This window comes from Camarhynchus parvulus, chromosome 4A (genome assembly GCF_901933205.1).
Source record: "Camarhynchus parvulus chromosome 4A, STF_HiC, whole genome shotgun sequence".
Lineage (NCBI taxonomy): Eukaryota > Metazoa > Chordata > Aves > Passeriformes > Thraupidae > Camarhynchus > Camarhynchus parvulus.
In genome coordinates, this window is record NC_044600.1 from 17,109,866 (window position 1) to 17,123,074 (window position 13,209).

At 50.0% G+C, this 13,209-nt stretch overlaps 1 protein-coding gene across 2 annotated transcripts; it reads right to left on the bottom strand.

Annotated features, from left to right (window-relative positions):
* Positions 1 to 255: 255 nt before the first annotated feature.
* Positions 256 to 11,455, bottom strand: FGF16 (fibroblast growth factor 16). Of its 2 annotated transcripts, none has more exons than XM_030967655.1 (3): positions 11,122 to 11,455; positions 4,841 to 4,944; positions 256 to 1,243 (listed from the first exon to the last, which is right to left on the bottom strand). In XM_030967655.1, exons 1-3 carry the CDS (start codon positions 11,396 to 11,398, stop codon positions 998 to 1,000), a joined length of 627 nt encoding a protein of 208 aa, XP_030823515.1. In that variant the 5' UTR covers positions 11,399 to 11,455; the 3' UTR covers positions 256 to 997. The 2 variants fall into 2 exon arrangements, with proteins under 2 accessions (XP_030823515.1, XP_030823516.1); XM_030967656.1 differs by having other exon boundaries at positions 797 to 1,240.
* Positions 11,456 to 13,209: the final 1,754 nt, after the last annotated feature.

Consider the following 13,209-nt stretch of genomic DNA (forward strand, 5'->3'; position numbering starts at 1 on the left):
TTTGAGCAGGACAGTAAATCCACAGAGACGCCTCACACCCCAAGGAGACCGAGCTGGTGCTTCCCACAGCTGTGATTCGATGTCATCTTCCTGCAGGAGTTTGGGGCTTAGGTAATTGATCTTTACTGCACAAAGCCCTTTCAGAGGTGGATTTATTGTTCATGTTGCTGGGGAAATACCAGGTTAGTTGTTGAAGAGTGCCAAAAAAAAGGGCTAGCGAGAAATCTATAATATAAAGACAATTTTATTGCCGATAAGCTCTTAAAACTCATTTTTTTCCTGTTTCAGTAGGACCTTATTCTTCCTGATGAAAATCCGGTCATAGCATCTCTCATTAAAAATAAAATTATTTTGAAATAAATAAATATATAAAATAAATATCATATACATTTTATAAATAGTTTTGTCCTTATGCACAGTATCCATGCTTACATCTGAATAATGTTTCCTTGCCCCATTCCCACCCCAACAGCAGGAAGAACCCCACAAATCAGGACCAGTCCATGGAGCATCATCCATGTAGCAAACTCCCAGGCTGCTTAAGCAGGGCACCACTGAAAGGCTTTTCCTTAGCAGGGAACTATCCCAGCTCAGCAGCAACATCTGCAGCAGTTCTGTGGTCTTTGTTTTCTTTTCTTCTCTTCATTTTTAGGTTGTTTTGGGGCTTTCTTTTCCCCAGTGATCAGGTTTGCTCACCTGCTCGTTCCTTTAAGCAACCATAACATTGAATATTCAGCCTCTCTTGTAGCAACCGGGCAACGGAAGTGAACGAAAATGGAAGATTAAATGTAGGGTTCCCTCCCTTCCCCTACCCCCGCCCCATAAATAACCCAGGTTCAATATACACTGGAAACAAGGAGGAACAGCAGTGTCTGAATTCAATGTAAGTGCTTCCCTAGGTCATCTACTCTTACAGGAATGATGGAATGACTATTAATAGAGTGCTCTGGGAAAAAGCTCGGGAGCCCAAGTATGTACACTGCCACTGCAGGAACCATCACCTGTAGTGGAAGAGGTCTCTGTACATGGCAGGGATTTTGGCAGGGTCCACAGGCCGGGGTAAGAAGTGGGTGAATTTCTGGTGTCTCTTAGTCCTGTACCCCTCGCGGGGGGAGCCGTCCTTGTTGAGGGCCACGTAGTACTGGCGCTCCGAGTCGGGGTGCTTGTACAGCGTGGACGCGTACGTGTTGTACCAGTTCTCCTCAAACTGCTCGCGGAAAACGCACTCCCGGCTCAGCTTCTTCTGCCGTGGGGGAACAGAGAGACACTCGTGTCAAAGAGGTACAAGAGAAAACACTGCCACCATTCCTTACTTTGTGTTTTCCTAGCATTTTCCCAGCTGTCTTATCCTGGTTACCCTGAGGATGAGGACTGTGCTGCTGGGGATGAGAGCTGGAAATGGGCACAAGTCAAGAGCCAAGGACCTCTGGAGTTGGAGGAGGAAGGAGACAAAAGCAGGAGAAGGTGGGTGTGGATTTTGCAAAGGTGCTCTATGAGTAAATCAGACAGGCACACAACAAAGCTCCAAGCCTGTCCAGGTGTGAGTTTGAGCTTGCTGGGGTGGTTGTGCCACCAGGCAGGGACACATCCCCCTGTAGCAGCCCCCTCCAAGGTACCACACACCCCAAATCCCCTCTTTTGGGTGAGAGAAGCAGCAGGCAGCACATCTGAAGGGTTCTAAACTGGAAAACAGGAGCAAGCACTGCTTTCTTTGGAAGTTCAGGGCACACAGGTGGATGCACTGAGATGGGAATGAAAGCATTGCTCAGGATTTCCCCTCCTGGAGTGGCAGTGAGCTGTGATGGGAGGCTGTGACAAGACCCAGAGGGATGTGGGATGTCAGACCCCAGGGATCTTTAGGGTGGTGATAGGTGATGTGATGAGGGTGTGTGGCTGGTGCATCCCACATTGGCATGGGGGGGACAGATGGCACTGGTGTCACCACAGCCACAGCCAGCCTTCCCATCCAGCCCTTACAGCTGGGGGCTCTTGGCAGTGGCTGTTTGATGATGGACCTTTCGTTCATGTTCAGTGCTCTTTCCCTCTCCCTCCCACCTCCATGTGCCAGCTACAGTGGGGAGCAAGGCTGTCCCTCTGCCCCACAAGGACACAGGGGGCTTTGCCAGCTCTGCTGTGCTGTCACAGAGGGTCCAGCCATCCCACCCCATTCCCATTCCATCCCACAAGGGTACTGCCAGGGTGACTGGAGCCCTTTCAGCTGAAGGGCAGCCTGCAAATGTAGAGTGCTCTAATATTACAGCCACTGTCCCTGCGCTGTAAACTATCTGGGCAGGGAATGTGTCCCCTCTGAGGCACAGTGAGTGCTCAGTAAATGTTACTGCTTGCAGTAGATGTGTTTTGTAACACAATCCAGGAGCTCACCTGTGCTCAGAACCTGTTTTCAATGTTTTGCTGCTAATTAAATAAAGCCTGAGGTGAGTTGTGAGCCCTCCAAAAGTCCTAGGCCACAGCCTTGGCCATCTGAGACCCAGGGAACTGCAGGCTTCTCTTCCCAGCTCTGTCAATAAATACAGACTGGGTTTTTTCCCTCCTCTCAGATGCCATCTACTTGGAATATTTTGGAACCTGATGACTGGCTGAACTCTGGCTGCTGCTTTGCCCCCATTCCCCCGTGCTGCACTGGGCAGTTTGGAGTACAGTGCTTGTGGAAAATGTTTGGCGAGTCTGGGGTGATTCTGCAAGGTGTGATTTATTCCTCTCCAAGCCCTGGGATGTCCCCACTGAACACAGGCAGCAGGCAAGGTGCTGCCCGTGACTTTTGCTGCCCTAAGTATTAGTGGCATTTCTGAAATCCTTGGGGAGCTTTACAGCAATGCTGGCACGAGCTCAACAGGGACAGGAGGAAAAGCTCTGCGTCCTGAGGGGACTCCACGTGTCACTGTGGGGATGGCTGGCTCTGGCTGCATCAACACAGGCATCAGGCAAAATTGGCACAGAGGGAAATAATAAACTTGCTGAAAATTTAAAAATATCGCTGTACTGTGATCTCCCAAAATACCATTGTAATGCTAATGCTGTTGTCAGGCGCTGTTTTATGGACCTTTAATTAAGAATACTGTAGTGGCTTTTGAGTTCCAAAAGCCATCATTGTACAACCCACGTGTCCCAGATTTTAAAACTCCAGGGTTATTTGGGGACCTGGCTCGTGACGCCAGCAGTTTGGAGCAGCCTTTTGAGTGTGTCCTGCAGCGTCCTGCCTGGTGCACAAGATCCCAGAATGGTTTGGGTTGGAAACAACCTTAAAGATCACCCATGCCATGGGCAGGGACAGCTCCCAGGACTGTCTTCAGGTCAATTCTGTTTCCAGATTCAGTGCTGTAAAATGTTACCCTATTTTTGTTTCTGTGTTGTAACATGAACACGGGATCTAGAATTTAATTAACCCATCATGAAACTCGATTCACAATCAGAGCTGCAAGGTTTGAAAGCAAAGGGGGGGGATGCATGGGCTCATGTTCTCCAGCAGGCACGAGTGAAAGCTGAAACTCCAGGAGCTGCTTAGCAGCCTTAAGAGTATGACAAGAGAGGTGCTGCTCTAGCCCTGCTTTCTGAAGTGTGCTTCAGGAGATTTTGTGCTTTATGGAATCCTGGTGATTTTTCTTTTCTCTATTTTGCACATTTTTAATTTAACCACTGTATCCGCATTTAACTGCTGTGCTGGGCAGAAGCTGTTACAGAAATTAGGTGGGAAAAGAACAGTTATTGGTGCATGCAGTATTTGATGATCAGAGAATTACAGTGGTTTGGGTTGGAAGGGACTTTAAAGCTCATCCCTGCCCTGGGCAGAGACACCTTCCACTATCCCACATTGCTCCAAGCCCCATCCAGCCTGGCCTTGGACACTGCAAGGGATGGGGCAGCCACAGCCTCTCTGGACAACTATCTCATATAAACACCAGCAGCTGTGTCTTAAATGGTGGAAGGGTATGTGGCAGTCTCAGGTGGAAACGAGACAAGGAAAAATGAGCTAAACTCGTGGTTTGCCAATCAAAGGTTTTCTTACAGCTTCTGTGTATGCACAGTAAATGAGTTTTAACTTGTACACTGAAGCTTATCTGATGGTGAGAGGAAGTGCTGCCTTCTGCTTTGGTTTAAAACCGGTTTATTTGATTTCATTTTATTTTTACTGTGATCCACCCTTAATTGAGCTAAATAATTAGGAACTGAGTTAAATTAACCTGTAGGAAGCACCTCTGTCCAGCTGTTAAAACCTGGCATTTTGACTGTAAGTCATAACACTTAATGAGTTTACACTCGGGGTTTTTAGTCAAAACATGGAAAATTTTAGCCTGAAAATGGCACTTCACTTCTAGGAAATCATGAACAGCAGCCCTGAACTCCTAAAAGGAATTACAGAGAATTTTACAATAACAGTCAGGCTACAATTTCAGCTTCTGTTGGTTAAAGAGCCGTAATACAAAGACAAGACCTGCAGATAGGTGCAGACCTGACCATGAGAGGTGAATATAACTGATGTGCTACTCAGGCTGGGAAAACACATTAACAAACATGGCTTTTTGCTAAATGTCCCCCTGCCTTTACCTGGCCATTGCCACACCATTTCTGAAAGGCAAAACCTCAGTGTGGTGTCTGGGGGCTGGGCACCACAGGGGGCTCCCACAGCAGGAGTGAATCCTCCCTCAAACCCAATTTCCTATAAATCATTTATGTTAAAACAGTGGCATCAAGGGTTCGTTGGAGATCACTGGCACCCCAAGGATGCAGAGGGCCTGTGCCAGAGCAGCTTGTGGCACAGCTGAGGCCACAGGCAGCACTGCAGCCCGTGGGACAGGGTGGAATCAGCCCAGCCTGAACTTACCGACCCATAGAGCTCGCCTCTCTCATTCATGCCGAGGTAGAGTCCGGAGTCCACCCCACGGATGCTCACCAGCCCCACTGCCAGGCTAATAAACTCCAAAATCCCTAAAAAAGATAAAAAACCCTCGAAATCATACAGAGAAAAAAACCAACACCAGGCTCCAGCAACAAAAACAAACCAGCCATTCCCAGCAACAATACAGTTCTTAACTCTATAGTCCCATCTGTGTGCAATCTTCTGATTTCCAGTCTGGGCTTCTCCCCAGCATTGTGAATTTCAGTTGCCTAATGGGGATTGTCTTTGCTAATGAGAAAAGCTTTGCAAGATTTTGTTGGTTTGGGTTTGGATTTTTTTCATAATTATCACCAAGAAGACAGATGTAGAAACTTGGGCCTGGCCACTAGCAATGTCAGAAGGCTGTTACCATGCTAGGTTTTATTCTTCACCAAAACGAGTGTCGTTTTGTCTTCTAGAATAAGATTATTGTCCTACAGGTTTCAAAGTCATGGGTTCAGTAAAAAGAAGTGAAAAGCACTAGAAGAGATGTCTGTGAGGACTATCTTCATCCTGACACTCCAGTGGAATACTTGTCAACCCAAAATGTATATAAAAGGCATAGGGATAGAATCCAGCTTCAAAGCACACAGGTTAAAAATGCATCTTCCTCTGCAGCCTTCAGAGCCAGGGAAATGCCAGTCCATTCTCCATCACCCCCTGCCACTGTTACTGCCAAAACCCCCTCCTGCCCCCTGTGTCCTGCTGCCTGTCCCAGCCTCCTGCCTCTTCCCAGTCCAGCAGCATCTGTCCCAGCCCTGCAACAGCAACTGTTTTACCCATGGGCTGCAGCCTGCTCTGATGGTGGCAGCCTCACTTCCTCTGGAAAGGAGCAGCAGGGTCTGGCTGCTGCACCCCCACAGCTGCAGCTGTTTCAATGGGGGGAAGACTTGTAACAGGAGAACCTCTGGTGAAGCACTTAAAAACAAACAGCCCCTACCCAACACCACAAGTGGTGGGGACCTTCAGTCTTCCCAGGAAGACTTCCTGAAGGCAGTGGTGGGACTATGTTATTATGGATTTCACACACTACCTATGAAGAGGTCATGGGGAGTTTTGCCAGTGTCCAGTGCAGGATTAATTAGCTGGGAGGCAGAAGGAAGAGGGTTTTCCTCATCTCATCTGATGTCTCCATTGACTGGAGGGGAAAGTTGCTCTAACCTTTAGCGTGGCTCCAGCTCTCCTAATTTAGCTCCCAAAACATCCAGCCCTGGGCAATTGATGCTCTGATCAGGTTACCTCCCAGAGCTCCTCTTAAAAGTATTGCCTTGGTTTTAAGGCACCGCGTGACAAGCGGCCACCTGAGCCAGCTGACTTCAGTGGCAGCCACAGCTCTGGGTCATCCCCCAGCCTGGGGCATGGATGTGACACTCTCAGATGACACTGCATCACTGCCTAAATACAGGACAGCCCAGACGGCTATGGACACCCCTGACCCACTTTGTGCAGTGCAGACTCATCCTCAGGTGCTGGCAGCCAAGCTGGCTGCAGGAATTCCTCCCTACCCTCAGACCTGTCCTGCTCCCCGGTCTGCTCTGGGGCCTGTGCATCTAATCCAGCCCTCCCTGAAACCAGCAGGTGCTAGGGGACACGAAATATGGACTTGGGAGTGGCAAGGCCTGGAGGCAAACAGGGAAACAAACACCACAAAACACACTTTATGGACCAGACAGACATTTTACAGGCTGAAATATACCCAGCTACATATCCTGGCCTGGGACACATCCTGCCTGCAGAAACATCAGGAACAGGCAGCATAGGCAAGGAAGGCAGCCTTTCCAAGCCAGACAGACACAGATCCTGGCTCTGCTCTCCTCAGTAGCTGTTGTGGTTTCTTAGCTGAAAAGAATCCCAAACAGGGAGGAGAGAGGTGCAGGATGAGGGGTGGTTTCCTCCCTTCACTACCCACCAGTTCTGACATGAGGGAGTTACTGAACTGCTGAGTGCTTTTTCCCATCTGCAGACCAGAAATTAGCACAGCCACTCTTTGAAAAGGAGGGAGTGAGGAAAGATGGACAACTACAGGGAGTGTAAAAAGTAAAGCAGGAGTACACAGATACACCCAGGAATGGGGGAGTTTTTCCCAGACTGGAGACAAAGGAATATTCAAGTGAAATGTATCAAGTAACTGGAGAATGGTAGGTGGACCTTCCTGTAGGTATGGACACAGTCCTTAGCATCAGCACTTTTTTTGTCTTCTGTCACTTCTGAAAAGCAGGAAAATGTTGCTGGTTCCACTGAGAAACTGAGGGATGTCTAAGGCTGGGGAACCCAGATCTTTTCTTGAGTATGCCCACACGCATGCTCCCTATGAGGTACATCAATCCAGGCCTCCAGAGACCTGGGAAGGACCAAACCAGGAGCAGCATCAGCATCTTCCTTCTCTGAGCAGGAATGAGACATTCCTCACCTGGTGGACGTTGGGTAGATATGGGTTTTGCAAATTAGATTTCTTCCAAGACCTGCCCATGACAATCTCTTCTGACAACATCCCTTGTAGTATTCCTCTTCTCTGATTTCTGAGTGGCACTTGGAGACATGCATGGAAGACGACTATGTTGAAAGAGCATTAAGAACGTAACTTGAACCCACAAAAGTCAGGAGACAGAGTGAAGGCTGAAAATATGTGGGCGGATATCCATCCTGTCCTTAACTCACTCCAATTCTAGACAAAATTGCAGCTTCGTACATCTGATCCCCAGCAGCACAGGGAGTGGCCACTGGGGCCAGCTCAAGAATTCTCTTTCCAATTGTAGCGGTGTGTTTTTGTGGTAGAACATGCTTTTGTTTCTTTCTTTTGCTTTCTTTTTTTCTTTCCCCCAGGACTTGCCTCTTTTTTTTTCCTCACTTTGATTATTCATTTTCTTTGTTCCTTGAGTCTTTCCAGATAAGACTTGGAGAGATTTGATTAAGACTCTGACTGGATTCATTTACCACTAAAGCACTGAATAATCTCCTGAGCTTTGCCATGGCCAGACCCACACACTCTCGCCTTACTCTAAACCATCCCTCAAAGAACAATTCAGCTCCCTGCACCTGTCTCTTCTTACATGACTGTATTCAGGAGCTGGGGTACAGAAACATCAGATGTTGTATTAATGGCTACAAACCTAAAGCTTCGGCTAAAAACCTCAACAACTGTTCAGCAACAGGTGCACTATGGTCTGAATGTCAAAATTACAGCCAAACTTTCTCTGGAGGTCTCAGCAGCTTCTCTAGGAATCTGTGTAACATATCCATGAGCAGGTTTGTACCCCAGAAGAGCTTTGTTTTCTACCTTTATTCATCTGCAGTGCAACCTCAAGGCCTCGTTCCCTCCTCCACTGCAGTAAGTAGCACCGCTGGGTTCACTTCTTTAATGCTGCTGTAAAAGAGATGTGAAGCAGGAAAGGAGCAGTTCCTCCTGGCAGAGATTTCCCTGGCAAATTTCTCTCAGTTTCATTCTGAGAAGGATTGTCATAGGGGTGCTAATGTCAGTCCAGACCCCCTCCAGATTTTGATCATCCTTTATTTCTTTGTAGAGGAAGGTTCTGAGTAGATGCAGTGAGAGAGATACATTTTGGAAAACACTTTATCCTTTTGGGGGTGACCTTGCCAGAGCTGCCAGCTGAGAGAGTGAATTTGGGCACTTCTGTAGTGCGAGAATGAGCTTTCTTCCAAGAAACCAAGAGGGCTTTTCCACATTTTGCATTAAAGCTCCTCTAGGAAAAATAAGCTGCACTCCATTGTTCTTGCAAGAATCTGTGTTTTTAGAAGTATAAAATATCACATTCCAGAAGACAGGTGTGATTTAGGAAAGCTCCAGTCCTTGACAGATAAGAGGCAGTAATTCCAGTGATTGCTCAGGCAGTGTGAGTGGATGATGCCAGTACCTCCCTGTGTCCTACAGTCACACCCCAAATGCTGTAATACAAAAGAATTTCTTCTTTTAACCCTCACTGTTGGGACCTTGGGACTGTTCTGCATGAGGGGGCTTTGGTTATTTTCCTCTCTGGAAGATGTGGATGTCTTGCACATCTGGTAGATTTTGGGATGGCTGTGCACGGGAGGGTGCAGATACCGCCTGTCTATTCCTGAATCCCTTCCAAATTAAGGGATGGGGATGCCAAGTCCGGTTCTACCCAACATCCCACCTGCAGCTGGACACGTGCCTGGGCTGTGGCATCGCAGCCATCCATGGAGCAACTTCATGATCTGCTCATGGTACCAGCAAGCTCCTTCCAGCCATGTGGGCTTCATCCTGGATTTCTAAGTATTTCTCCAGGTGCTTCAAGACTTAAGGCAGCTTTAAAGTGCTTCCCTGAACCCCTCGTCTACCTCTGCACCCCTCACCACAGCTTTGGAGTGCCCAGAATCGCTCAGGCTGCCTATTCCTGTTAGAAGTTACTTCTTTCTGACTGTTGCAAGCAAAATTTAGGAATGCATCGATACATGACATCCTAATACGAACCATACCAGTAACATTGGAATTTAAATATTCATGGCTACTGAACGCAGATGGTGAATACTGTGTGCCAATACATTATTGCTTTGAGTCTCTGCTGAAGCAAGGCTTAGTCCAACTTGATCTGAACGCAAGGATTCCAGTCTAATCCTTTGGGGCTTTGTCTTGCAATTACAACAAATAACTATTTATTTTACACCGCCTCTGGGAAAACCCTGAAGCAGAAAACTATAATATCTGAAGTCTGGTCTAGTTTACGGAGCTGGATGCGGACTGCTAAAACACTTAGGGAATGCCAAAGTTTCGATTTATTGAAATCACTGTGTGACTTAAACTTCAGCGTGCAAAATCCATGAAAAGTTTTAGCATGTCTAACATGTTTTTTCCAAGTTGGAAAATATACTTGTTTTACTCAATCTTTATAGAAAATGGATCTGAAACAAATGCTGCCATTTGAAACTGGCTGTTTAGTTCTACAAAGGTAAGGAAAAAGAACTGATAGACTAGAAACACTACGTGGCAGCTTGAACTAAAACCAACCAGATGCAATGGGTTTGCTTTCAACTCTTTGAACGTGGAAACCCATCGTGTATTACAGCATGAAAGGTTAAAAGATGGGTGTTTTCAGGAGGTAATTAAAGAACGCTCGCCCCACGAGCATATTAGTACCTGACTCTGACCCGCAGGTTATGACTTTCTTGTTGATTGAGGCAGGGACATGCCATGCACACACCTGGTGTTTATGGAAAGATAAGCTTCCCCAATTGTTCCAAAAACCTGCCTTACACCTCCAACAATAGCAGCGGCAGCACTTCCCGGAGTATCAGAACTGACTGCTTGCAAACAAGTAAAGACAAAAAAAGAATTCCTTTCACCGAGGAGTTAAATCACTTGAAAACTATAAAAAGTCTTGCGAGCACGTCTTGCAACCTGTTGAAACATAGCTGAGATCACTGGCATGGGACTTGTTGATAGCTTATACAGACACCTGCACTAGATGCTGGAGTAGCGGGAATTTCTCTTACTGTGCTCAAACTGACTGTACTGTTTTGCCTGTGGCTTGGGATGCATTTTTTGAAGATTACATATAGTCTCATTAGAGATCACCGCTCCTGTATGCCACTGATACAGGTACGGCATTCTTCCACCTGTATCCCGGGCAGCAAGGTAAATCCACGGTGCCCTGCCTATTGTTTCATCTTCTTTCTTTCCGATGTCCCTGTTTTTCCCTCTTCAGCTTCCCCCTTTCCTTTCCAACAACCTTCCCAAACCCAGCTCCTGACACCCCTCAAGCCAACAGATCCCTGCCCGTTTGGGGAGACGCTCTTCTAATCAAAGTCATGCACGTAAAAGAAAGCAGCTCACAAATATCTGCAGACGCCAGAAAGAAGGAGGAGTTTAAAAAAAAAAAAAAAAACAACTAAAAAAAGCGAGGAATTTCTTTTTCCAACCTAGGAATTTCCAAGAAATTCCAACGAGGAACGTCTCTGTTTTGCCTCCCTCACCACTAACTTCAGAGGCAGAGCTAAGCTGGTCACCGTCCTCCTTTTTTTCCTTTATTAAATTTTTTTTTAAGTTTTTCTTGCAAAGGCACGTTTTAGTGCACCTGCAGAAAGGCTGAGAGCCGGGAGAGTAGGAAATTGGAAATAAAAACTCCCGCATTGCTGGGGAATGAGCGCATTTGTTTAGGAGGCCAATTATATCCGTCCCGGGATGATTTATATTAGCGGGGTAATTAGCTGTGCGCGCGGGGCACCTGCTCGGGCACCCCCCGGCCCCTTACCGAAGCGGCTGTGGTCCTGCCGGGTGCCCTGCACCGTGCCGTTGGGGAAGATCTCCAGGTGGAAGCCGGTGCGGCAGTAGAGCTGCCGCCGCCGCAGGATGCCCTTGAGGTGAGCGAAGTCGGTGGGGGAGCCCCGCTGCAGCCGCCCCTCGATCTGCCCCAGGCGCTCGTTGAGGAAGCCGGGGGAGTCGGCGAGGGGCAGCCCGGCGCCCAGCGCGGGGGGAAAGCCGTGCAGGTCGGGGTCCAGCGCGCCCAGGAAGCCACCCACCTCGGCCATGGGCGCGGAGCGGAGCGGCCCCGGGGGCGCGGGCAGAGCGGCCGCTCAGAGCGCGGGCTGCGGCCGCCCGGCCCCGCGCTGCCGGCCCCGGCCCGGCCCCGCGCCGCCCGCGCCTCCCATCGCTGGATCCAGTGTCCCGCCGTCGGATGCGAACTGCACTTTATATACGTACACACTCCCCTTACATTGACATATTGGATATTTAAATGCAAGCCACACCTCACTGGCATCCCCTTTGGCTATTGCTTCCCTCCCCCCACTTCTCTGATGCATTTGGCTTTTTTTTTCTTCCCTTAAAAAAAAACAAAGAAAAAAAAAGGCCCGCTTCACTCCCTCTTTTATTATGAAAAAAATGGCAGGAAAAAGCTACACATCGCAGTGAGGCGTAACAGCTCTTGGCAGGTCCCCGCCAGCCGACGATGAAATCATGGAGCCCCCGCACGCACCCGCTCCCGCACCGCCAGCAGCCCCGGCCCCGCTCCCGGCCCTGCAGCCGCGACCCCAGACCCCGCACAGGCCGGGTCGGAGCCCCCGGGGCTGTCGGAAGCTCCAGGTCCGTCGGTGCCGCCACCGCCTCAGCCCCGAGCGTGTCCCCCACCCGCCACCCCCCGGAACGGACACGGTGGGAAAAAAGCAACACGTGAGGAGAGGGTCGAGACGCGTTTTTCAGCCGGACGTGTAAAAACGGAATGCGATCTTTCTGAAAGCCGATCCCACGGGCTATACGGCCGGGTTACAGCCGCCGGGAGGGGAGGGAGCCCGCGGCGGGGCCGGGCAGTGCCGCTCGCTCTCCCTCCCCACCTTCCCCATGTTGGAAACAGGTGTTTCCGCGCTCTCCCGGCCCGCCGACACCGTATCTGTGCCGGCAGCTGCGGCCGCGCTGCAGACAGACGGAGCCGGGCGGGGCGGAGCGGAGCGGAGCGGAGCGGGGGAACAGGCGGGAAGCGGGCACAGACGGGCCGGGAGGGACCCAGGGCAGGGAGCGCCCCCGCCCTGCCCGGCAGGCGGCGCTGCTGCTCGCGCCGCGCCGCCCCGGGGCGCTGGGCCCGGCGCGAGTGCTGAGGGTGTCCAGGTGGGCCCGGGGCTGGGATTGTGGTGTCCCTGGAGCGGGGTGTCGCCCGCGCCCTCTGCCGTGCCCCGGCAGGGGACAGAGACCCCACAAACAAACAACCACAAGCGCCCAAAACTGCCCTCAAGCCACCGGCCCGCTCTGCTGCAGCGGCTCCCCCGGGTGGCATCAGCGTGCAGAACTGAGGCATCGGTGATGTCCACCTAGCGGGTCTCTCCCACGGGGTATCCCCACCGTGGGGTCTCTTCCCGAGCGGGTATCCTCTCAGAAGGTTTCTCCCCTCAGCGGGTCCCCTCATAGTGGGTATTCCCTCAGCAGGTTTCTCCCCTTATCTGGTCTCTTACTTCAGCAGATCTCTCTGAAGTGTCTCTCTCCTCTTGCTGGTCTCTTCCCTCAGCAAGTCTTCTCTCAGAAGATCTCTCAGTAGGTCTCTCCTCAGCAAGTCTACCACATGGTGGAAGAGAACTCAGCAGGCCTGTCACTTGAGAGTGTCTCTCCCTTCCAGTGGATTTTCCTTCAGGGGGTTCCCGCCTTAGTGGGTCTATCCCCTCATCAGGTCTCTTTCCTCAGAAAGTCTATCCCATGGCAGATCTAAGCCCTCAGCAGGTCTTTCCCCTTAGAGAGCGTCTGCCCTACTGTGGATATGCTCTCAGTGGGTTCCCGCCATAGTGGGTCTCTCCCCTCAGAGAGTATCCTCGCACTGTGGATTCTCCCTCAGAGGGTCCCCACTATGGCGGGTCTT